The sequence below is a fragment of the Nicotiana attenuata genome, chromosome 7 (genome assembly GCF_001879085.1).
Source record: "Nicotiana attenuata strain UT chromosome 7, NIATTr2, whole genome shotgun sequence".
NCBI classification, from domain to species: Eukaryota; Viridiplantae; Streptophyta; class Magnoliopsida; order Solanales; family Solanaceae; genus Nicotiana; species Nicotiana attenuata.
Genome location: NC_031995.1, coordinates 54,873,736 through 54,900,455, shown reverse-complemented (window position 1 = coordinate 54,900,455; position 26,720 = coordinate 54,873,736). Strand labels below are relative to the sequence as shown.

At 37.5% G+C, this 26,720-nt stretch overlaps 1 protein-coding gene across 3 annotated transcripts; it reads left to right on the top strand.

The window, feature by feature from the left end:
- On the top strand, nt 11,775-26,234 carry LOC109229124 (ion channel DMI1). 3 transcript variants are annotated; one of them, XM_019394456.1, is made up of 12 exons: nt 11,776-12,618; nt 13,404-13,472; nt 13,729-14,349; nt 15,320-15,502; nt 15,718-15,777; nt 15,901-16,104; nt 17,193-17,441; nt 20,713-20,811; nt 24,046-24,240; nt 24,673-24,765; nt 25,067-25,333; nt 25,600-26,234. In XM_019394456.1, exons 1-12 carry the CDS (start codon nt 11,998-12,000, stop codon nt 25,816-25,818), a joined length of 2,880 nt encoding a protein of 959 aa, XP_019250001.1. In that variant the 5' UTR covers nt 11,776-11,997; the 3' UTR covers nt 25,819-26,234. The 3 variants fall into 3 exon arrangements, with proteins under 3 accessions (XP_019250002.1, XP_019250001.1, XP_019250003.1); XM_019394458.1 differs by having other exon boundaries at nt 12,507-12,589; nt 25,600-25,818; XM_019394457.1 differs by lacking the exon at nt 25,600-26,234 and having other exon boundaries at nt 11,775-12,618; nt 24,689-24,765; nt 25,067-25,270.

Sequence of the window (26,720 nt, the reverse complement as noted above, 5' to 3'; positions counted from 1 at the left end):
TGTGTGCAAGGCACATCCTAGCTAACTGGGGGGGGCATAGAGAGAAGGAACTGCTTCTGGAGGTGTGCAAACTCTGCCTATGAGCGGGAGTTAAAGAAACATCTGGATGAAATGAAGAAATTGGGTAATAAGATAGTTGATGAACTGTTGTACTACAACATAGAAAGATGGAGCAAGGTGTATTTTAACACATTCTGCAAGTGTAACAGTGCTGACAATAATATGGCAGAATGTTTCAATGCTTGAATTTTGGCAGCAAGGTAGAAGACTATAGTGACAATGCTTGAAGAAATAAGGGTGAAGATGATGAACAGAATATGTCAACTCAGACAGCTTCGAAAACTTGGATTACAAATTTTTCACCAATGACTATGAAAGTCTTGTAAGAGAACGAAGAAAGATTAATGAAATGTAACATTTATTGGAATGGTGAGTTTGGATTTGAAGTGAAGCAGGACCAGGTGCAAGTGAAGTGAAGCATTTGGTGGACATCAACAAGCAAACATGCACCTGCAGAGCTTGGATGTTAAAAGGCATACCATGCGCTCATGCAGTTGCTGCCCTGCATTATAAAAATCTGGAGCCTTTGAACTATATTTCTCACTGGTACAGTAATGTCACTTACATGAAAACATACAGTTACTTTCTTCAGCCTGTTTTGGGTATGAAGGTCAGAGTCACGAAACCCAACTGTTATAACCCCCCCTCCCTCCCCCCATGTTAAGAAGATGTCAAGTAGGCCAAAGAAGGTGAGAAGAAAAGAGACAGGTGAAAATAAGACAGGAAAATTTTCCAAAAGTGGAGTGGAAATGACATGTAGCAATTGTCATAACAAGGGTCATAACAAGAGGGGATGTCATAAAGCTGCTGGAAGTAATACTGCTGCTACTTTAGCAAGTTCTGTGCCTGCAAGTGTTGGTAGTTCAAAGTCACCAAAGCAAATTACTAGAAGAGGAAGGGGTAGGCCAAAAGGTTCTAAAAAAATGTAAATTTCTTCCCTTTAAGGTCATCTTAAGAATTTTAAAATCATAAACAGATTCTTACTTTTAATTGGTTGATGTAGGATATTGGTACTAGTAGTAATATAAGAACACAATATACCAAGCCAGGGATAGTTGGGATGAGAGTTTTACACACTCAAAGTGGCTTCAAAATTCAAAATGTAAGTTGTAAGACTACATCTCATATTTAGCTAGTCTGATTTTCTGATTTTCTGTTGGATTTTGGCAGCCTGGAATGTCCTCTACAAACTTTAAAAATGTGAGGTCTTCAACAGAAGTAACTGGAGATCTAGGCCATCAACCAACAAGAGGTGTTAAATGGAAAGGCAAAGAAGCTATGATATCAAGGCAACTTCAACAATTGAAAGGCAAAAAAATTATTCAAACGAAGTCTAGTGCTGCTAAGTTGAGCCTGGAAAGCACCACTGCAAAACCATCAAATTGTTCAAGAGTCTATTTTGTGGCTGCCTGTACTGCAATAGACTACATTTTGATAAGGATTTTAGGCAGCTATAGACTGCATTTCTGTATTATGATAAGGATTTTTAGGCAGCTATAGACTGCATTTTTTGTTTTGTTAGCTTATGATGTCTGTTTTGCTGCTGCTACAATGAGAACATAAAGTGTTTATGTAACTAAATATGCAGCTGTGACTGTTTATTAGGTTTGTTTCTTTTAGATCAATGAGGCTAAATATGTGTTTTTATACTGTTTATGCAGCTGCCCCATTATGTCTCATCTATCTATTGTTGTGATTAAACACTAAAAATAGTTGTATGAAGATACATGCTTGATTGATTGCTTCCGGGCATACAAGAAAACAACAAGAACACACCTACAACACTTCAAACATTCAAACATCAATTCATTAGAAACAACACTTCATTACTATCTGTCTATTGTTGTGATTAAACACTAAAAATAGTTGTATGAAGATACATGCTTGATTGATTGCTTCTGGGCATACAAAGAAACAACAAGAACACACCTACAACACTTCAAACATTCAAACATCAATTCACTAGAAACAACACTTCATTACTTACCCAAGAAAGGTTTATTACATACAAATGAAAGGTCCATTACAAACATACAAAATAACACATGCAAGCAACAACTACATACATATTGAGATGAGAACATTGGATTCAAAATGCAACCTTGTTGGCCCAAATAAAGGTTAGTTTTGAAGACTGACAAAGGAACTCAGACATGAACCAGGTCCATCCAGTGGTCCATCCCTCAGGTGCACAAAAATGGGCAGATTTGAGCATGTGGGTTGCACGTGATGGAGATAAGCTTAACTTGGTGTATTTAATATCTCCTGATCGAAAAGGTTGCATAATTGATAAGGAGAAGGACTCCTTAATCAAAGAGAACACTATCCAAGATAGGGAAAGAGTTAGAAGTTGAAATCAACTAGAACTCTTCCACCAAGGAAGAGTTGCATCAGAACTCTAGTTATTTCTTCATCTACTAACTCTATAAATTGCAGGATGTTCTCACATTAAAGTGTTGCACAAAAACGCAGAAGTTAAACGTGAATTGGGAGCAAAATAGCAAGGCTTTTTGCAAGCAGTTCGTGTGTGATTCAAGTGTGCAAACCAGAAGCTACATGAACCAGATTGAAGAACCAGCTCCATAAAGAGTTTTATGTGTCTTTCTTTATTTCTAGTTCAATTGTAGTAGGTGTTTCATATTGTACCTTTCAGCTTTATCTAGAAGCAATTGTAATAGGTATTTTGAGTATTCAAGTTAGAGTTAACTTAAAGTTGTCGCAGCAGTTAGAGGCTGGTTGCTACAACGGGATTAGAGTTAATCCTTAGGTTTACAAAGAGTTTTGTAAATGCTGTTTTGGCTCAGTGATTTTAGTGGAAGTTTGGGAAAATCCTACTGAGTAGTAGGTCGTGGTTTTTTCACCTTTTGAGCCAGGCGTTTTCCACGTAAAATCTCTGTGTTTCTTTATTTTCTGTATTTATTATTCCGCAAACAGCAGTAGTTAGTACATCTAGAAGAACCAGGTTCTTCTAGAGCGAAAATTGGGTACCACACAAATCACCCCCCCCTCTTGTGTGGTGTTGACGTTTAAGAACATCAATTGGTATCAGAGCAGGTTATCCTTGAAGAGGCTAACACCTTAGGAAAAGATCAACATGAGTGCGCCACCTGGGAACTGGGAAGGGCAATCCACTGATAGGCCTCCACTCTTTAATGGCCACTACTACTCTTGGTGGAAAAATAGGATGAGAGATCACATCATAGGAGAAGACTATGAACTCTGGGACATAGTCACTGATGGTCCTCTAGCAACTACAAAGAAGAATGCTGAAGGAGTGGATGTGCCAAAGACAAGAGCTGACTGCACTGCTGAGGACTTGAGGAAGTGGGAAAAGAATGCAAAGGCCAAGAAATGGCTTGTGTGTGGACTTGGTCCAGACGAGTACAGTATAATTCAAAGCTGTACCACTGCTAAGGAAATCTGGGACACTTTGCAAGTGGCTCATGAAGGAACACCTCAAGTGAAGAGGTCCAGAGGAATACTGCTGTATTCTCAATATGAGAATTTCACCATGAATGAAGGGGAAACCATCCAAGAGATGTATACAAGGTTCACCACATTAACAAATGAACTTAAGTCTCTTGGAAGGGTTATTCTTGAAGAAGACAAAGTTGAGAAGATTCTGACAAGGGTACTGCCAATCTCTTGGGAAAGCAAAATCACAGCTATTCAGGAATCAAAGAACATTGCCACTCTTAAGTTGGATGAGCTAATTGGAAATCTCACTGCCTATGAACATAGAAGGCAAACCATGAAGATGGATGCACCCAAGAAGGAAAGGAGCATGGCATTCAGAATCACTGAAGGTGCTGATCTAGGGGAGGATGAAATGACCATGATCACAAAGGATTTCAAGAAGTACCTAATGAGAGGAAATGGTCCTTCAAGAAGTGGAAGCTACAACAAACCAAGGGTTCCTGAAAAACAAACCAATGAGGGGTGTTACAAGTGTGGGAAGACTGATCACCACATCAAAAACTGCCCTCAATGGGAAATTGAATGAAAGAAGGAAAGAGCTGAACGAAGGAACAGGAAGAAGGAACAGGTTCATCACAAGAAGAACAAAGGATCAACAAAGGCTATGGTTGCTGCTTGGGGTGAAAGCTCAGATGATGACTCAGAGGATGTAGATGGAGATGAACAAGCACTTATGGCAATTGGAGAATCGGATGAGGAATCTGAGGTAAGTATAATTCATCTCAAAGACAAGATTAAATTTTTGTCTAAAGAAAGGCTATCTGAGTTACTCCTGGATTTTATTGATGAATCTGAGGATCTAAACAATGAAAACAAACAGCTGTCTAAGGAGTGTGTGATTTTGAAAGCTAAGTGCAAAAATCTGGAACTAAGGGCTAGTGAAAGTGAAAGTAAAAATACTGAGTTAAAGAACCAGGTTCATGAACTTGACACCACAGTCCTAGAACTTAAATCTGAAAATCTAATATTGAAATTAGGAACTAGTAAAAAGAAATCTGATCACACACAACTCACTTTAGAAGAAAATGTAGGAAAAATGAAAGATGAGTTGTACAAAAGAGATGAGCAGATAAGAGTCCTTAAGGAGGATCTAAACAAGGTTAAGCACGAGCTAGATAGAACCTGTAAATGGAATAGATCCTCCGATTCACTTTTATGGCTACATGAACACCATAGTAGCAATAAGAGAGGACTTGGATACGGGACCCCTGCACCTAAGTGGGATCCCAAAAGCAAGTACCTCACACTTCCTGAGAACAAAATTTGCACACACTGTGGTAAAACTGGTCACTATAAATCTGAATGTATTGCAAAAGAAAAGGCTAGTAAAAAGAATGAAGAATTTGTTCAAGGGAAAAATAGGCTGCCAGGTTGGGCTAAAAAGAATCTGATTCACCCTTTTGCCTATAGAAAGGGACCCAAACTAGTTTGGGTTCCTAAGACTAACCCCTGATTTCCTTTTATGAGTTCAAGTGAAAGGGAGCAGCCAAATATGGTACATGGATAGTGGCTGCTCAAAGCATATGACAGGAAGCAAGAACCAGTTCCTTTCACTTGAGGACCTCAAAGGAGGTAATGTTTCCTTTGGAAATGGGAAGAAAGGTGAGATCATTGGGGTTGGAAAGGTAGGTAAGACTGTTTATCACTCTATTGAGAATGTCTACTTGATAGATGGCCTAAAGTAAAGTCTAATCACTGTATCACAATTATGTGATAAAGGTAACTTGGTAGCATTCACCACTACCAAATATTTTGTGATTAATATTACCACTGACAAGATTGTTTTGCAGGGAAAAAGAGTAAACAATAGATGAACTATAGATTTGTCCACACTTTCAGAAGATGAACTCACTTGCTTAAGTGTGTTGGACAATGATCCCCTCCTTTGGCACAAGAGACTTGGACATGCAAGTCTGAGTCAACTCAACAAATTAGTCTCCAAGGATCTGGTGATAAGGCTGCCTAACATCAAGTTCAAGGAAGACAAAGTTTGTGAGGCTTGTGCAAGGGGGAAGCAGGTAAGATCCTTCTTTTAAATGCAAGAAAGTGGTAAGCACCACCAGAATGATGGAACTGGTCCATATGGATCTCTGTGGTCCAATGAGAACATTAAGCAGAGGTGGTAAAAGATATGTGATGGTGCTTGTTGATGATTACTCTAGGTTTACTTAGACATTATTTTTAACATCTAGATGAAGCATTTGACATGTTTACTTCTTTTGGTAGAAAAACTCAGAAACAACTAGGTAATCAATTTGCATCAATTAGGTCTATCATGGAACTGAATTCGAAAATGCTAAGTTTGCTGAATTTTGCATGCTACATCATAAATAGTTGCATGACTAGACTTCTTGTTAAGAAGATTCCCTATGAGTCACTTAAAGGGAGAAAGCTAAATATATCCCATCTTAGGGCATTTCTATGCAAGTGCCTTGTGCAGAATAATGGCAAAGACTCCCTAGGTAAGTATGATCCTAGAAATGATGAGGGAGTATTCTTGGGATATTCTTCACATAGTAAAGCTTATAAGATATACAGTAAAAGAACTATGTGTGTAGAAAAAATGTATATGTTATTTAAAACTAACATTCTTTCTGAGAAGCAGGAGAAAGATAATGAAGAGATTGGGCTGATAAGAAATTCAAATGGTGAAACCATAGTCCAGCCTGCAGAAGCATCACAGGAAGGAACATGTGATGGAACAGGTCCTTCCACCCATGGCAACATGACAGGGGAACTGACTAGAGAGGAACTGATCCTCAAACCTCGAGGGAACCTGTCCATGAACATATTACTCAGTAACAATACCAGGAAGGAACATCCAAAGAAATTGACACTCCTATTGCAACATCCACGAAATTAGATATAGATGAACCTGGTTCATCTGTTGATCAGAAGTTGTATAGGGGAATGATTGGTTCTCTTCTATATCTCACTACTAGAGACCTGACATTGTGTGCAGTGTAGGTCTTTGTGCTCGATTTCAGGATAATTCAAAGGAGTCCCACTGGACTGTTGTCAAGAGAGTATTGAGATACTTGAAAGGCACCACCGACCTTTGCCTTTGGTATCCAAAAGGTAGTAATTTTAACCTACTGGGATATGCTCACGCTGATTATGCAGGTTTCCTTGTGGATTGGAAGAGCACCTCAGGTATGGCACACTTCCTTGTTCATGTCTTGTGTCATGGGCTTCTAAAAAGCAAAATTCAGTGGCCTTATCTACTGCTGAAGTGAAGTATGTTGTTGCTGCTTCATGATTGTGCTCAATTGTTGTGGATCAAGCAGCAGTTGATGGATTTTGGTATTGAAGTTGGTTGCATCCCTATTTTTTTGTGATAACACTAGTGCTATTAGTATGACAAAGAAACCAGTTCATCATAATAGAACTAAGCACATAGATGTTACACACTATTTTATTGAGGGACAACTATGAGAAAGGCTTGATCACTGTGGAATTTTGTGCTACTGACAAGCAAATTGCTGACATCTTCACAAAAGCCTTAAGTAGAGATCACTTTGAGTGGAACATGTTGGAATTAGGGATGATTAAGATCACCTAAAAAGACCAATTCAAGGTTAAACGAAAAAAAAATTGGTTAGAAAGTCTATAAATTGTGTATAATTAGATTAATTCTTGCTCAGTCTCATACTTTCCATAGTATACTCTTGTGTCATGTGTTAAGCATGACCCACACAAGAGAATTATCAGTGAAGAACCTGGTTCATCAAGATAACACGGTATGTTTTCTACACTCTGCATAATTTGAAATAACTATATTTGGATCATGATCAGAGAGTCCTACCAAATACCAAACTCCTTTTGGACATATCCGTTACAAGTGAACCAGTCCCGTTCAAAAGAGTCTCAACCAAATGGAAGTACCTAGATTCTAGGGATACACTCCAACGTCTCTTCAAAATTGAATTTCAGTTTAACTAAACTTCGAAGAGTCTGAAAAAGTGTAGCTACCCCATCAATTATTCCTCTGTATATTGATCAGCTTTGGTGTATTCCTTACTTCATCTCTCTCAAGCCGTCAAAAACTCTCATTCTTCTTTCATCTTCCAAACACAATCTAATTCTCTTCTTTTCATACCCTAGCCTAGATATGTCAAACACCTCTGAAAATCCTTCATCACCAAGCAAATAAACAAGCAATTAAAAGCAGGTAGGGAAGAAGAATCCTAGAAATCTGAAGATTCATTTAAGTCTGCTACTAAGGGGAAGAAAGTAGGTCTTTCGAAACTGAACAGGTATCTTCTGATTCTAAAGTTACTTCTGAGACAATTTCTGAAGTTACTGCAAATTTGGAGAATAGATTTGTGCTGGTAGGATCTATAGTAGGTGTTGAGACTAAAGAATCTGGAGAAGTTGGTGGTAAAAATAAAAAGAAAAAGAAAAAGAGAGAGCAAGGGTGCTAGGAGTGCTGTGAGGGGAAAGAGTAAAAGAGTGGCTGATTCTTCACCCATTCTTGTTGGTATAATAAAAACTGGTGCAATGGTTGTTTGGGGAGAGTAATTTACTGAAATAGAAGAGAGTGTGAGCAAAACAGGGGGAAGTGGGTCTGGCGAAGCTGCTGAGGGGTTAGTTCAACTTGGAATAGTTATAGATGAACCTGTTCCATCTGAACAGGAAACCTTCGCGGACCTACTGATAGAGTTATCAATGGCACCAAAACTCATGCCATTCCCTATGGTTTCATTCTCACAACTATGCTTGCACATTTCAAGGTAACTATGAATAAGTAGGGTTAATACTCTGCTTGCTTGCGATTATGAAGTCAATGTCATTCCTAATGAACCCGGTTCATTTAAAACGACACCTATCAATAGCAAAGCCAGAGTCTTGGTACAGGAGAGTGAGGCAAAGAATACTGAGATAGGAAGGCTGAAGACACGATTGGTTGAGGTAGAATCTGAGAGAGATGTTCTCAGAACTGAACTTGTAAGGGAAAAGGAGAAGAATGATGGAACTCTTCAAGACATGTACTTCTCCAAGAAAATAACCTAGCCCCTACCTCTTCCAAGCCTTAAATCCTAGCCTAGTGTAGATCAACCAGTGACCCAATTCGAGACATTTTGTTTCTTTTGCTCATGTTTTCAGTATTTTTATTTCTTCTTATGCTTTGTGGTAGAATCTTATCAATCATCAATGAAATTCACTGTTTTTGCTCTAACTGTTTGTTCATATTTCTTTGATGGTTAAAATTCTTAGCTTGATCTATGATGATTAATCCATGATTGCATTTGAAGTAGCCCCAGTGGCCATGAGTAAGCTTTAAAATCTAGTTATCTCACATTTTTATGCAACTTTTCGATGATGCCAAAATGGAAAAAAGGTTGTGCTTTAAACAAGTGATGTTTACACTTTGAACAATGATGTTCATAACCTAATGTACCTGGTCCTTGATGATAAGTGATATAAAGGAAAAATGTTCCTAACATTGTGTTGATGTTGAGCTGAGTTCTGCATGGCCTAAGTGTATGAAAAGCATAGTGTTTGTCATCATCAAAAAGGGGGAATTTGTTGGCCCAAGTAAAGGTTAGTTTTGAAGACTGACAAAGGAACTCAGACAAGAACCAGGTCCATCCAGTGGTCCATCCCTCAGGTGCACAAAAACGGGCAGATTTGAGCATGTGGGTTGCACGTGATGGAGATAAGCTTAACTTGGTGTATTTAATATCTCCTGATCGAAAAGGTTGCATAATTGATAAGGAGAAGGACTCCTTAATCAAAGAGAATACTATCCAAGATAGGGAAGGAGTTAGAAGTTGAAATCAACTAGAACTCTTCCACCAAGGAAGAGTTGCATCAGAACTCTAGTTATTTCTTCATCTACTAACTCTATAAATTGCAGGATGTTCTCACATTAAAGTGTTGCACAAAAACACAGAAGTTAAACGTGAATTGGGAGCAAAGTAGCAAGGCTTTTTATAAGCAGTTCGTGTGTGATTCAAGTGTGCAAACCAGAAGCTACATGAACCAGATTAAAGAACCAGCTCCATAAAGAGTTTTATGTGTCTTTCTTTATTTCTAGTTCAATTGTAGTAGGTATTTCATATTGTACCTTTCAGCTTTATCTAGAAGCAATTGTAATAGGTATTTTGAGTATTCAAGTTAGAGTTAACTTAAAGTTGTCACAGCAGCTACAACAGGATTAGAGTTAATCCTTAGGTTTACAAAGAGTTTTGTAAATGCTGTTTTGGCTCAGTGATTTTAGTGGAAGTTTGGGAAAATCCTATTGAGTAGTAGGTCGTGGTTTTTTCACCTTTTGAGCTAGGTGTCCACGTAAAATCTCTGTGTTCTTTATTTTCTGTATTTATTATTCCGCAAACAGCAGTAGTTAGTACATCTAGAAGAACCAGGTTCTTCTAGAGCGAAAATTGGGTACCACACAAATCATCCCCCCCCCTCTTGTGTGGTGTTGACGTTTAAGAACATCAAACCTCATCGCATCTTTTTTCAAAGACATTCCTGGAAACCTACAAGCAATAAGTATAATACATATCCCCAAGATAATGAACCAAAGTACATTTTCCTTAGCCTTGGACCTAGCCAATATGCTCTTCCACTTCTTTTTCGTCTCTTTCATCTTCTCCCTATCAACTTGTAATTTCACCAATTGAGCCTCAATCTTCTTCATCTTCTCCCCTTCTATGGTATTTTCAACCTTTAAAGCTGCCCTCGGCTTGGCAAGATTTTCAAAGCCTTCTATTGCGGTCTCAAGTTCACCCATTTTGTCAAGCAGCTTTGGAATAACAAATTTCGACCGAGGATCAATTTCGGAATCCTTCCAAACCCAAAAATCACAAGATCGTGGACCCTAAGATGAATAACAAAAGAAAATTAATCAAAGATAGTTTTTCACAACTCAGTTATTGAAAGAATTTTCACTATTATTTACCCCATAGTATGGACAAACCCAATATCTTCTTCCTAGGTTCCGAGGTGTCCAAGCTGTTAACAAAGGCAGCACATACCCATGGTTGCATCGAATTTCTCCACTTAACTCATTTTCTTCCTCTTCGGTGCAAAGCCTTGTCAAATTCAAGCCTTTTGAAGGCATTGCAACAACTACAACACAAACAGACGATACCAAAGTCAGATAATTTGCTGACGAAAATATTAGATACATCAGCCACATTACAATGTTTAACCAAAAGAAATTGGATTTAGGAGAAAGACATAATAATAATAAAAGAAAGAAATTTTGGTTCTTTAGGAGGAGAAAGATTAACCTTTGCTTTTGAAGATCAAAACTTCAAAAGAAAATTTGATGCAATTTCGGTAGAAATTAGATGAAGAAGAAATTAGGGTTCTTCACTTGGGTTTGGTAAAAAACTGAGGAAGAATGAATATTACCGTTGGGTTATATTGAAGTTAAATTTTTTATTTTTTGGGGTGTTTTTAACGATTAAAAGAGAGCAAGGACGCACTCATAAACGTTGTCTAAGACGCGCGGCTGGCCAGGGCTTAAGAGGGAGTAAATAAATATAATTGTTTTAACAATAATGGGGTGTTAGGACACCTGTAAAATTTAAGTGTGTAAATAATTTTTCAGGACAAGTTGAATGGGGTCTTTATGCATTCTCTAAAAAATTTTATGTTGTTAAACTAACCAATAATGTAGCATTAAATAATTTGAGGTGGATCTGATATGTTCTTCATGTGGGAGTGAGTGAGCAACACACACTATATATTTTGGTCGAGTCAAGTGCCTAATTAAAACTTCGTGGAGTAAAAGAATCTGAATATCAAAATAAAACAAGTAGATATGCGTATTAGGCTATTCATCAAATAAAACATTCAGTTCATTAACGTGAATTTGTTCAAAATATAAGTACTTCAACTTCACTGAGTCCATATTTTGATGATCATTGAATTGTTGCGGGTCAGAGGGTTCTGTTTCACTAGGACGATGCAATTACTATGTCATAAAATATTCTCTTGGTGGATTTCATATTCCAAAATTTTAACTTAGGAATTTCTGAATATTTAATGTTTCTTTTTTTTTTTCAAGGAATTAAAGAAGGGAAAGAGAACTTTAAACCCGTTTGGATTGGCTTAAAAATATTGATTTTTCAGCAATAATATCTTTTAAAACAAAAAGCTATAAGTTAATTGCCCAACTTATTCATTTTAACTTGTTCTAAGTAATTTTTAACTTATTTTAAATATTTTTTAACTTTTAAAAGCCCATCTATGTCACACACGTTACAAACTCAGCTCACTCCCAACTGAAAAAGAAAAAGAACAATAAACTAACATAACCTCCAGTAGTCACTCGTCACTCTCTCTCTCTCTCTCTCTCTCTCTCTCTCTCTCTCTCTCTCTGTGATCTCTCAGTCCCATGGCTTCTCCATTTCCTTCTTCACTCATTTAACCCATTTCCTTCACTCCAAAATCCTCTTTCTCCGTGCTTCTTCATTATATATATTTTTTCTTCCATTCGGACAAATGCCCGACAGAGATGGAGCTCCAAATCCGAATCCGAACCCTGACAAGCCGGAGAGACCTCCCTTGCTCAAGAAATCGAAAACTATCGCCGACAAAACACCTACCGCCGCCCACTTCCCGGGCCCACTTTTCCCCGCCGTTCGTCGTGTCTCTTCTACTCGACCGTCTTCCCCCCGCTTCTCCTCTGAATCTAATACGTACTCCGCCCCTTCTACCTCCACATCAACTTCCGCATCCACAAGTGTTGATGCAAACTTCGGATTTGGTGATCGTGACTACGTTTTTCCTTCTTTTCTGGGACCTCATACTGCTAGGAGTAGAGTCAACGTCAAGTCAACTTCCAAATCACAGAGGAATCAGCTGGAATTGTCAAAATTACCCGCTCGTAGCGAGTCTATGCCGTTGAATTTGACTAGTGAAGAGGGTGGAGCTAAGGCTGAGCCGAAGATGAAGCCGAAGCCGAAGCCGAAGCTGAAAGCTGAGAGAGATTTGAATGCTTTGTCAATTCATGTCTCGAATCCAGCTTCTTCTTCAGCTTTGTCATCAGATTCTTCTACTTCAGCTAACTCCTCTAATGCTCGAAGAACTTCTGGTCATAACAGTTCCTGGTTCCTTTTTTTGGTTTGTGTTTTTAATGCTTTTCCCATTCTATTTCCTATTGACTTCTTGCATTTCTGTTCGATTCCCCAGTAAGCGGGAAAAATTATAACCAAAATAACTTGCAGAAATGTGAAATCTAATACTCCCTGCGTCCTAATTTACATATGCAGCTTGACTGGGTACGAAGTTGAAGGAAGAAAGAAAGACTTTTGAAACTTGTGAAGTTGTGTGACTATAAATCTATCTCATTAAGGGTAAAATAAGAAGTTTAAATCTACAATGTTTCTAAATATAGAAACGTATCTTTTTTTATGAAAGGAAAGTGCATCACATAAATTGAGATAGAGGGAATAATATTATGTAGTGGCATAGTACTTCGTCGTTGTCCCATTTTATGTATCTTGTGTTTGACTGGATTAATTTGAAATGTTAGTTTGACCTATATGTAGTATTATGTAAATGATGTTGGAAAAACAATTAAAGTAATGGTCGAATTGTTAGTTTGGTAAAGATTGCCTATAGTTTAAACCTTTAAAATACGAATAGTTTAGCGAATTTGAATTCTTGAAAAGTATGAAATCTGTTGGAATGGAATGATGTCAAACATTTGAGACATCTCAAAAAGGAAAGATTTTTATAAATTGGATGGAGAGATTGCATAGTAGTGTAGTAGTATGTTTTAATGTTTTGGTTCGAATTTTTTGCCCATATAACCTTTTCTGGATATCAAACATTTCTGTTCTCTATCCGTTAGGTTTATGGTTCTTGTTTATAGTGTATTGACCAATTATTTCCCCTTATTGCAGCTTAAGTTTGTTTGTACATTATCAGTATCTCACACATTATATTTGCGGAATGAAGTCTCTAAGCTTCAGGTATGCTCCCTAGTCCCCACAAACACTGCTAAATTCGCGAAGTCTTTTCCTCCGGTGTTCATTCAAACTATAAACATAGTTTTCAATTACTGTTTGTTGGAAAAAGCATGAATACTACTTATCGCCAAAAATAAAGAAAAGAGTCACTACTTATTGGAAGAAACCCTCAATTTTACTTAATTTCTTGATTTCTTGTTGTCATTAAATAGTTGGTTCTCAGTACGAAAGTTGACGGTGAGGAATGGTTTATTTGCAGGAGGAGAATGTTAGTCTTCGCAGAGTTTGTAGCCATGTTGATCTTGCCAGTGCTGGTATCACGGAGCTAGAAGAATTTAATTCACTAGTGTATTTTGGGAATGCTGACAGTAGAATAGTTGCTCTGTACATGGTGGTTTTCATCCTCGTTACTCCATTTGTATTGTACAAATATCTTGACTCTCTTCCGAGAATAATTGATCTCTTAAAGAGGAAAACTACCAAAAAGGAGGAGGTTCCATTGAAGAAAAGGATTGCTTACATGGTGGATGTGTGTTTCTCAGTTTACCCTTATGCAAAGCTGCTTGCACTTCTCTTTGCCACTCTCTTTCTAATTAGTTATGGAGGATTGGCACTTTATGCCGTTGGTGATGGCAGCTTTACTGAAGCTCTTTGGCTTTCTTGGAGCTTCGTAGCAGACTCTGGAACCCATGCTGATATGGCTGGTGCAGGGCCAAGGATAGTTTCAGTTTTGATAACCTCAGGAGGCATGCTCATATTTGCTATGATGCTGGGGCTTGTTTCAGATGCTATTTCAGAAAAAGTGGATTCTTTACGGAAAGGAAAGAGTGAGGTGATTGAAAGTAATCACATTCTTATTCTTGGGTGGAGTGATAAATTGGTAAGTCTATAGTATCTCGCTTAAAATGTTGTGACTTTTTGGTACTATCAGGATTTTGCTCTAAGGTGCCTTTATTTGGGTAGGAAAAAGATAGAGATTGGATCTGGATTGATGTATATTGGATATGGGCAATCCGCAATCTATATCCATTCGAAATCCAATAGATTTATATGATCCATAAAAAAGTTTTGGTCCAAATCCATCTTTTTTACAGTCCATTCGATCAAAACATATTGGACGCTGATGAATCATTGGATTTTAATATATACAGTCACACACTCACACACATTGTCACCTGTATGGCTGTGCAACAAGGTTGTATGGTTGGACCCAAATCGTACATTGACTTGTAAATAATATAATCTAAGTTAGTGAGATTTTTTCTTCATCGATAATAGTTTGTTACAGAAATACATTTTACTTCTACTTATGCCTTTTTCAGCTGTTAATTGAACTCTCTGTCTGGGTCTTTAGTGCTGAATTCTTTTCCTACATGACAAGTAAAATGAAAATCTTGAATAAAGGTGCTTTTGGCAAGGAAAATCAAGTAGGCTTGATATTGATTTGATTTATAAAATTACCGTACTTTATAAAAAGAGAGACTTGATATAGGTTTTCTTTTCTTTTAATAATAGAACAACGAAAGGAAAAAAGATAGCAAGCCTACCTTATACAAGAAAGAGTGACTTTTTAATTCTCATTACCTTCTCAATTATCTGGTAGTGTGAAGATCTGCAAATCGTCGATAGTAGGCTTGCAGGTAAGATAGTACCATTGAATCTTGAGAGATCTTGCTGGAGAAGAGGAAAGAGATACTTCTAGAATAGCTTTCAGATCGAACATATTTGTTTCGGTTAGCTGCAAACTTCACTTGGTGTTGCCTTCGCTATAGGGAAGGAATTATCTGCTTTAATCATGACTTTTGACACTGATTATGACACAGAGGGGTAAAGGTATTTTCTTATTACAGGGGTCACTTTTGAAGCAGCTAGCAATAGCAAACAAGAGCATTGGTGGTGGTGTTGTCGTTGTGCTTGCGGAAAGAGACAAAGAGGAGATGGAGATGGACATAGCAAAGTTAGAATTCGACTTCATGGGAACTTCAGTGATCTGCAGAAGTGGCAGTCCGCTAATACTTGCTGATTTGAAAAAGGTGTGAGAGCCTATCTTTTTTCTTTTCCTTGTTGACCCTGATACCCCCTCTTATCTTTTAATCGCATTTCCTTTACCTCATTATCCTAATTTCCTAATTTACTCTGTGAGGTAAAAGTAACTAGTGTCATATTCTTCTTTAATCCCCTTAACCTTTCAATTCCTTCTTTCTTATAGTTATTTCTCATTGTTTTTGTTCTTCTATGGCGCATGCAGGTCTCAGTCTCGAAAGCACGTGGAATTATTGTCTTAGCATCTGATGAGAATGCTGATCAGGTGCTTTTCACAAATGAATCTTCAGGCTCTAAACAAGCAGATAATTCAGACTAACTATTCCAGTTTTTCCTCCTTTTAGAGCAGATAATTCAGACTAACTATTCCAATTTTTCTTCTTTTTAGAGTGATGCACGTGCTTTAAGGGTTGTACTTAGCCTAACTGGAGTAAGAGAGGGGTTGAGAGGTCATGTTGTTGTGGAGATGAGTGATCTCGACAACGAACCGTTAGTGAAGCTTGTTGGTGGTGAACTTATTGAAACAGTTGTTGCTCATGATGTGATTGGGAGGTTGATGATACAATGCGCTTTGCAGCCTGGCCTTGCTCAGGTCAGTTATATATAGTTCTCTTACATTATTTCTTCATTTGTCTTCACTTGCTCACTTTGGCAGCTTTGTACCACTTATGTTGTCATCTAGACATGCTGTAGTCCTTCTGGTTCCTCTTGTATGTATTGGCTAATGATACTCATTAGTGTTGCATTCAATGAGTGCGCATCCAGACACACTTGTGCCTTAAATTTCCTGAAAAACTTGCAAGGTTGGACCAGAAGAATTCTCTTCCTTTTTAGTTCCATGTTGATGAAAAAACAACAACAACGATGACACTTTCCAAACTACTTCGGGTCTGTTCCGCAAAACCCATTTTGCTCCATTTGTACCTGTTTCACTCCAGTAGAAGTTCAATATTATGAAATTCATATATTAACTTGTTTTATACTGGGCGTAACCTACCACAACCCTCCTTTATCTGAGCTTTGGACCGGCAATGTGTCCTCACATAGATTCTAAGCTTACAGAGGCGAAGTTGAGGTCCTTGTTAATCTTACCTATACATAGCCAGAAAATGTGAGGAGAAAATTTTCTAGATTGCTTTTGCTGTAAACATGTTGACAGTTACATGTGGTCATTAGATAAATAATTCTGTTGCTATTTCAAACTATTCTGCCGTTAATGCTCCTGAAATTTGATGCACGTCTTTTCGGGGCTAAAGATCTAGTATAAGGTTATTCTTCCTTTGAGTGCTCTTTTGGGAACATGCCTTCCCAAGCTGCAAATGAATGATGATCTGATACTTTCATCTGCATACTACTAAGGTTAGTTAATCTTAGTTACAGTTAGTTGATACACCTTTGTTCAGGAGGAACAGAAAAATGGAAGACGATCACAGCCATTTACCAAATTGTTTTGGAAATCCATAATGATACCCTCATGACATGCCCACTTAATGTACAACTGATATGCACGAGAAAACTCATTGTAGAGTAACAATAATATAGAGGTAACTACTGATTGCCATATCACAGTAATATAGATTTCTCAATTTTAGCTTGATCCTGTTATTGGTAGCTGTTGGTCTCTGCGGACGAGTAATACGTATTTTCTTGTTTAATTCTCTTTGTTGTCCAATATGGCAGATTTGGGAAGACATTTTGGGCTTTGAAAATGCAGAATTTTACATTAAACGGTGGCCTCAATTGGATGGTGTACCCTTTAAAGATGTACTGGTATCATTTCCAGATGCAATTCCTTGTGGAGTTAAGGTTGCTGCTGATGGGGGGAAGATTATCATAAATCCTGATGATAGATATGTTCTAAAAGAAGGTGATGAAGTCCTTGTCATAGCTGAAGATGATGATACCTATGCACCAGGTCCCTTGCCAGAGGTATTTTTCTTCTCTAAAATTGATGGTCATCTGGCATTCCTGTGGAATTTTGTGATTAGATTTATTGACTGTTCCCTTTCGATGAATACCTTTTAATCTTTTCTTTGGGTCAATACCGCAAACCTTCTTACACCTTTCTGATCCACCTTTATATTTCCCTTTAGTACCGGAAAAAGTTAAATACATTTTCGGTTTTACTTTGAGATGCAAGTATTTCTGCTGATTTGCTATTGCATCTTGTTCTCCTTTCTTCATGCTTCTTCACAGCTAATGTGGAGCTCCACGTCCTGTTATTGTTTGCTTAAATTTTATGAATTAAGCATGTGATGTTGTTTAGTCTTGGTTGAGCCAGTAATGCTACTTATGATCTCTTGTTTATGCATTTAAAATGGATATATTGGGAATAATGAGAGAAGAAACTGTATGGAAAACTTGATGACAATGAAGTGCAAGATACACTTATTTATAGGTGTGAGATACATTACACATGTTATACTTAACTGACGGTCCTAGAATGCTCCATCTATTCATATTTCACTAAGTTTCTAACAATTCCATGGGAGTTAATAGCCTGTTTGGCCAAGCTGTAAAAATCAGCTTATTTTGAGAAGTGCTTTTTCTTAAAAGTGCTTTTCTCAAAAGTACTTTTGATGAGAAGCAGTTTGTGTTTGGTTAATTAATTTGAAAAGCACTTCTGAGCAGCAATTAGTGTTTGGCCAAGCTTTTAAAAACTGCTTCTAAGTGTATTTTTTTTCTCAAACGTGCTTTTCAAAAATGTACTTTTGGAGAGAAGCTACTATTTGCTGCTTCTCCAAAACTGCTTCTCCTCAAAAGCACTTTTTTTTCTTCCAAAAGCTTGGACAAACACTTCAATTTGGAAAAAAAGAAAAGTACTTTGTTTTGAAAAAAATTGCTTCTAGGATTGGAGAAGCTTGGCCAAACAGGCTATAAGTTTCTAATACTTCCATGCAAGGTGGTGTACACGTCTTATGTTGCTAATTTATTACATATGTAATAGGTCCCTGGAATGGTGAGGGATTTGATAGATATGTGAGCACAGTCGTCATTTGGCTTTACAAACTTAGTTACTGTTCTTTTAGGAGAAGGAGACGGAGAAGGAGAAGGAGAAGGGAGGACGTGAGAATGGAGAAGGTTGATTACTCAATTAAGCTTGATAGGGAATTTATAGCAATTACAATGTACACGTATTTGGTCAGCATATAAATACAAAATAAAAACCCTAGTCAAATCCCTAAATCAATAGTTAAATCATGCCGATTTAATGCTAAACATCAAATATCTTAACACTCCCGTGTACATATCATAAGCTCCAAGCTTGTTCCAAATGTATTCAGTCCAGGGTCCTCTAAAGGATTAGTATGAACATCTGCCAACTGATCATTCAAGCCAACAAAGCTGGTGGCTATGCATCCAAACTCGATCTTCTGTCTAATGAAATGATAGGCCTCTTCTATATGTTTTGTCCTCGATGAAAAAACAGGATTTGAGGCAATGAGAAGAGCATCTTGATCGTAGCACATTAGCTTCATATGCTTGACTTCTACACACCTTAACTCTTGGAGAAGTTGTGTTAACCAGATAAGCTCACATGTAGCAAGAGCCATAGCTTGAAATTCCACTTCTGCACTAGACTTGCTTTTTTACTTCTCCAAGAGATTGGGTTTCCTTTAAACATGATACAATATCCAGACGTTCCACGTCTATCTGATGGAGAACGACCCAACCGTCATCAGAATATATCCAACAATGTCTAATTGACTCTCGTTTTATTGTGAGGAATTGTTCCTCAAAAAATTTCTAATTGACTCTTGTCTTCATATACCAATCATTGTCCTAGAGCTCCTTTGATGTATATGAGGATATGAATTACTGCATGTCAATAACCTTTACACAGGGCTTGGAGGAATTGACTGATGACATGTACTACACATGAAATATATGGTCGTGTAATTGTGAGGTAATTCAGTTCACCGACCAATCTTCGGTATCTGCCAGGATCTTCCAAGAGCTTCCTTTGACCAGAAACAAGTTTGACATTCACTATATTCTGGATTTTGTTTAGAGTTCTAGCTATGTTGCTTGGACTCGGGTATGGGTATCTGATACGGGTGGATCTAGAGGTCAGATTCTTCATCACATAAATTTAGGATTGGGGGTATGGATCCAACTACGGATATGGGTGCTGGTATACAACCAATAAATGTTTATTTCGACATATAAAGTATATATTTTGATAAAAATAAGTATATATTTCGATTAATTAAAATTATTGAACTCAAATTAATAAAATTTAATTCTTTATAAACACCTAATACTTTATTTATAAGATATCTCGTGTAATAGCAAAAGAATTCTCATATTTTGTATGTGTGCGCGCGCGCGTGTGTGTATATGTATATACGACATAAACCCAAAAAACAAACCAAATACCCAATCAATCTATACTTCTTGATCATAGATGTAGTCAAAGCACCCAAGATAAGTTGACCAAATCCGATGTGGATCCCACACCCACACCCATGTTGTGTCGACACGGGTGCAGGACTCTTGAAGAGTCCCTGCAACATAGGTTTCTAGCATGAGTCTGTTGACAACAAAGCTTAAAGTTTTTTGTTTTAGTGACATTAATTGGTTCATTTACCATAGTTTGGCGGTTCTGGTAAAGCATGATAACCCTAAGATATGGCAAAAATGAAGATGAAATACACCACTGTTACTGCATAAATATTTGCATGATATTTGGTCACACCCTCTCAATATTCTTGGAGATTATATTTGCTAAGCCTGTTCTGATGTTGGTGGTCCCTGTAAGCTAAAATAGGATAAAGGAGTTATTTCTGGCAGAAGTTTTGCAAGGATCATATATAGGAACTTGTTTACTACCTAAGAATTTTTACTAGTGTTGGCTATCCTTGCTTTCAAAATCAATTGAGTGCTGTATTCTAGTTCCTTTTCTGAACTTAAGGTACTTATCTTGCGTGACCAAGAGATAGTGGTATAACATTAGTTCGATTTGTCACTCTGTTAGGCAATATAATTCGCATAATTCATGGTTCTTTAAATAAGAAAACAAAGACAAGAACAGAGTCGCGTATCACAATTACTTGTATATTTGTATTTTGTGAATCTATTGGTTGCTCTCTTCCATAGTTCACTATTTGTGATCCTTGTTAGGTGATATTTTAACTAATGCATGGTTGACATTGGCTCAGTTTTTGTATTTGCTTATGTAGTGACTTGCTTTTTGCAGGTAAATAAAGGCCTATTCCCCAGGATAGCTGATCCTCCAAAATATCCAGAAAGAATCTTATTCTGTGGTTGGAGACGTGATATTGACGATATGATTATGGTGCAGTTTACATACCTACATCTTGATCGCCTATTTCTCCTGTCAATCTCTCTCTCTCTCTGTCTCTCTCTCTGTGTGTGTGTGTGTGTGTCGGTGGGGGGGGGGTCTTGTTCCCCTCCCTTTTTCATTCTAAATATGTTGAGTAAGAAGATCTAGAAAGCGATAAGGAAGAAGCTGCTCCACAGCAAGCAGGAATTTACGTCAAGCAACATGTTCTTCCATAACCACATAATGGGGAAAAAGGTTGTCTAAGAGTATACAATCCTTTATTGATCTGATTGACATTGATTCCAAACCTGACCTATATCTCGGAATAAGTCCAAGCACGCTGCACTATTACAGGTTTTTAATAGGTTCTCAAGGTTTACCGGTGCTTAATTGACGGGGTTCTTTTTTTTGGGGGGGGGGNNTGGTGGTGTGGGGGGGGGGGGGGGGGAGGTTGACTTCATTCCCTGGAATCATGGTGTAACACCTTTATGAGTCTTTTTCTTCACATATTAGTTATGTTGGAATTATAATGCAGTGATTAGTAATGAAAAGATTGTCATGCAATGATTAACAATTAAGAAATTAGTATACATGAATTACTTTTAAAGGACATTTTTGTCTTTACATAGTTTAGTTAGTGCATTGTTAATACACGTATTCTTATTCCACATTCTATCACCCAAAAATAATACTTCCTCCCTTCCATTTTATGTGATGATATTTGACTGGGCACGGAGTTTGTTAGATAGTTATGCGTAAATAGTCCTAGTCCCATATGTAGTAGGAGTAAAGTATGTCCTAGTCCCATATGTAGTAGGAGTAGAATATGTTCTAGTCCCATATGTAGTAGGAGTAGAATATGTATTATGTATAGGGCTCATTGTATCATTGTTAATAATACATTTTTCTCCTGTGCATTCTTACATGGTATCAGAGCTTCAGTGAGAAAATTATCGTTGTGCGTCATTCCAGCGACATCCGAGAAGAAAGGTCTCATCGCCGTGCAATTTTCCGGCAACTTCGTCTTGTTCCCAGGGTTCATCACTGCTATAGTGGTACTGTGCATATACCAGTACCACCATCAGATCTAAAACCCTTGTGCCACCAAACCCCAGAAATTCCAGTCCCATCGGAACGGAAAAGTCAGTCACCGTGCGTCTTTCCGGTTGATGACTCAAGATTGATTTGCGTTATCTCCTTATCGGTAACTGTTGTGCGAAAAACCAACACTACCATCTTGTTCGGAAAAGTCAGGGGACAAAACCCCAGTCAATCACTCCGGCAGAAAGTCCCTCACGCGCCTCCACGCGCCGTCAGAACTAGGTTTCCGGCGAGCTACAGTAACTTTTCCGACGCGTGTAAGCCATTCTGGCCACTTTTTGTCAAAACTTTTTTTAGGACAACTTTTATTTTTTCCGGCGTGAACAGTGCACTTTTTTCAGCGTGAACAGTGCACTTCTACTGGCGTGAACAGTGATTTCACGATGTGAACTGTATTTTCCAAAAAAAGTTTCTATTTTCTGGTGGTGTTTTAAAACCTATTTTGTAGTTTGGAATTTGGCTTAGCCTCACTATTTTAAGATTTTTCCGTCGACCTTTCAGCCAACTTCTATTTATTAGCAACCACCTTGTTCTGTTGCTCAGGCGGAGTCTAGTGGCCTTGTATGTCGAATGATCAGCTTGAAGATATTTTCACCAAGTACCTCACTGGTCCTCGTATTAGTTATATATGTAACAAGCTCAGTACATATGATTTGTATGCACCGGCTTGAGGGGGAGTGTTAGATAGTTATGTGTAAATAGTCCTAGTCCCATATGTAGTAGGAGTAGAGTATGTCGTAGTCCCATATGTAGTAGAAATAGAATATGTCCTAGTCCCATATGTAGTAGGAGTAAAATTAGGGATCATTGTATCATTGTTAATAATAGATTTTTCTCCCGTGCATTCTCACGGAGTTTATGAAAGAAAGAAAAACTTTTGAAACTTGTAGTCTAAAACAAGCCATGGACATTTGTGTGGCTATAAACCAGCTTATTAAGGGTAAGATGAGAAGTTTAAAGTAAAATTATTTCTCAATATAGAATGTAGTCATTCTTTTTGGGATGGACTAAAAAAGGAAAAAACGTCACATAAGTTGGGACAGAAGTAGTATATAGATTGTCGCATAAATCAATGTGGGTATCAGTCTCAAAAAATGATTCAATGTGGGTATTATTTAATACCGCCAATCAAACACTACATATTTATTTGTATACGCGATGTACTATCTTACGAGAGATTTTATGTTGGGATTAATTATTCCAATACCATCAATAAATCGACCTCTTAGTACATCTAAACTTTTGTAAGTCTTCGTTTTAGATTGAGTGATCCCAACTTAGTAAGCTAATCAATGATATTAGAATGTCCTACATTGGTTGTGGGAATGGGTTGAGTGAGGCCTGATGTCCATTTCTTAAACATGGTACCAGATCCATACCCACTGTTATTCTTGGTTTTGCCAATGTTTGGTCCCCATGTTATATTCTTCATGTTCCAGATGTCCAGACTTGGGTGTCGGTGGTGTTAAAGTGTCCACGTTAGTTGAGGAAATGATTTGTCTCCTTATATGATTTTGGGCAATCCTCACACCTCATGAGCTTGCTTTTGTGGTTAAGTTAAGCCCAGGGTCAATTTTCTTAATAGATGGATTAAATGCTCCTTTGTTTTCAGATTGGACGTTATGGCTTGATGTAGTGTCATCTGCCCTCTCAAAATAGAGCCCCCCCTTTTTTTTTTCTGTGACACTCAGAAATAAATTGTACCAAAAAATCAAACTTTCATTTGCAGTTTCAAAGTGGTACATTTCAGTTTTGGCCCTACTATTTTTTCCAGTTGATGTGGAGAAATGCTGCTACAAGCCCTTGGATATCATCTAGGTTACTCTTTGTTTTTAGGTGCTTGATAATTGCCACTCCAAATTGCTATTGAACTCTCTAGTTATTCCCTTTTCTTGTCAGCATCTCTTTTATCTGGTATACTTTACACAATAGTTTGAGAAAACTGATATTCCTTTGGCTGAACATAGTTTTTTTTTTTAATTTAAATTCGAGTTAACTTTTAATGCCATCTTCTTTAAAAATCCCAGCATTGGAACTTTTTTTGTTCGAAGCTTTTTCAAGAATCAAATACATTGTTTCAATCCTAAACAGTGAGATAGATACTATTCATGAGTTTTACAGGCTCCTGCACATTTTGTTTGTTAGGTGCTAGAGGCATTATTGGCTCCAGGATCTGAATTATGGATGCTTAATGAAGTTGCCGAGAAAGATAGAGAAAGGAAGTTGACTGATGGGGGCCTTGATATCTCAGGACTGGAGAACATAAAACTTGTCCATCATGTGGGAAATGCAGTGATTAGACGTCATTTGGAGGGTCTTCCTTTGGAGACATTTGATTCGGTAAGTTCAAGTTGTGCTCATACTTTGAGATCTTTGATTATCTCCTAAAAGAAAAACCGGAAAAATATTAAAAGAAGGTCATTTCTCAATTAAGGTTGGAAGAAAACATGATCATATTTGGTTGCATGAAAGATGTGTATTTATTTTAAATTTTCCTGGCCAAAACTAATATTTCTGGATTTGATATAGCCTAGTGCTAGATTGTTGGTGAATCTTTTTAGTAATTTTACACACTTCCCAATTCAGGCAAGATGTTTGGCGTTAACTTGTGAATAAGGATCTGAATGCAGGGCTAGTTGCTCTTGATTTTCCTTTGTGTGGCAAAAGCAAAAACGAGAATCATTTTGATTTAAACTGATATCAGATGATAGTATATTGGCATGTTAATTCATGTTTTTGTTGGTTCACCGTTTACTAACTCTAAGAGAATAGATTCTGATTCTTGCAGATGAATCTGTTGAAGACTCCATTGTTCACTCTGATTCACGGTCTCTTGCCACCCTCCTCCTCATCCGAGATATCCAGGTCATTGTTGCTGACTTTTAATTGAGACATATAACCAAAGTTTTCACTGGAGTATTTGTTTTTGAGAAACATTTCTTATTTCCGCTATTAATGTGCAACTTTTTCTTTTTGCCATCTTCAATTTCTCTTCACTTCCCTTTTTCCTTTCTCCCTTCAGTGCTAATGATCCCCACTTCCACTTCCTCTGGCCTATTTTTCTTTTTTTTTTTTGTTTCCCATGTCAAAATGGGTTACAGTACTAAGGTTGATGTCGTTAATCCTCAAATAGTGATTGAAATTGCTGAATTGTTATTTAATGCAGTCGAAGCGTCTTCCTAATAAAGATTCTAGGTCGATTCCTCTACGGCATTCTGTGTTTTCTCAGAGCTCCTGGATTCGTGAAATGCAGCAGGCGTCAGACAGATCAATAATAATAAGTGAGATATTGGATTCTAGGACAAGAAATCTTGTTTCAGTCTCTAGAATAAGCGATTACGTGCTATCAAATGAACTGGTGAGCATGGCACTTGCAATGGTAGCAGAAGACAAACAGATTAATCGTGTGCTAGAAGAATTGTTTGCGGAAGAGGTATTTGTTTTTCCCTTTACTTACTTATATTCTGAATGCATGCTTTAATATAGTGTATGATTTTATATGTATTATCACTTAGCCTTTTCAAGAATAGAATGTGTATGAAAAAAACATTGAAGTGAGTGATAAGCTAAATTGTGGTGGGACCTTCCTGGTTGAAGCTACAGCTATAAAGCTCTTTGTTACTGAGTTTACATTTAGTTCTCTTTTATCTTCTCATTGAGTGCGGATCAATTTTATCTGACTGCATTTATCAAATACAGGGAAATGAATTATGCATTAAGCCAGCAGAGTTCTATCTGTATGACCAGGAAGAACTCTGCTTCACTGATATCATGAGAAGGGGTCGTCAAAGACAAGAGATAGTGATTGGATACCGCCTTGCAGCTGCAGAGCGGGCTGTGATTAATCCAGCAGGCAAGTTAGAGCAACGCAAGTGGTCCCTTGATGATGTTTTTGTGGTTATTTCGTCGGGTAAGTGAGAAAATAATCAGGCAAATATCACATGCACCTGCCTGTACATCATCGGCCTTTCACACATTCGAATCAGACATCTCATATTTCTCTCCAGACAAGCACTCACTAGAAAATAGGCAAATGTGGCAGCTCTAACTTCAACCAGCAGATTAGGTAGAGAGTAATAGGAAGAGTTTTTACGTTTTAGTAAGAACTGGTGGGGATAGGGGGAAGGAGGGAAGAGTAAGAGGATTCTTACAAATGGTGAATCTCTTTTCTTTTTTAACTTTTTGATATTGTAACAGAAATTAGAATGGAGAATGAAATTCATCCATTTTTTTCTTGTAACTTATGTACAACCTAACAAGCTAGAGCTCTGTAAAACACAGCATCATGTATGGTATTAGTTTATTTAATTATTTGGCATCTTCTCTTGGAGCGACTGATAGGAAAAATTTATGTCCAACACTATGATCATAATTTTAGAGCAAGTCATACTAAAGGTTGATCTACATGAATTGTCCGTGCAATATAATTATAAGACGTTGACGACGTAGAACCAGATGAATTAATATAGTCTCAAATCAATTTGTTGCTGAACTCCAACAACAATGCCTCTGTTCCAAATTAGTTGGGATATATCTTAATTTATTGTCTACTCGAAATTTGTAATTCTTTTGTTAGGAAAGTAGGCGGATTCACCCTCTTAGCAGTTGTTTCGGGCTTTATTTCAAACTATATAGAGAAATTCGTCATGTCAAATGCGTACGGTTGCCATGTATTATGCACCTATTGATTTTAGATTGTACTTAAAGAGATAATTTCAGAGAAGTCTCCTAAGATTTGGCCTTATAGCACTAACTTTCCTTGTGGTTTGTAAATTGTAATTTAGTGTATACGGTTAAAACCGGGTCCACCGAATTTTACT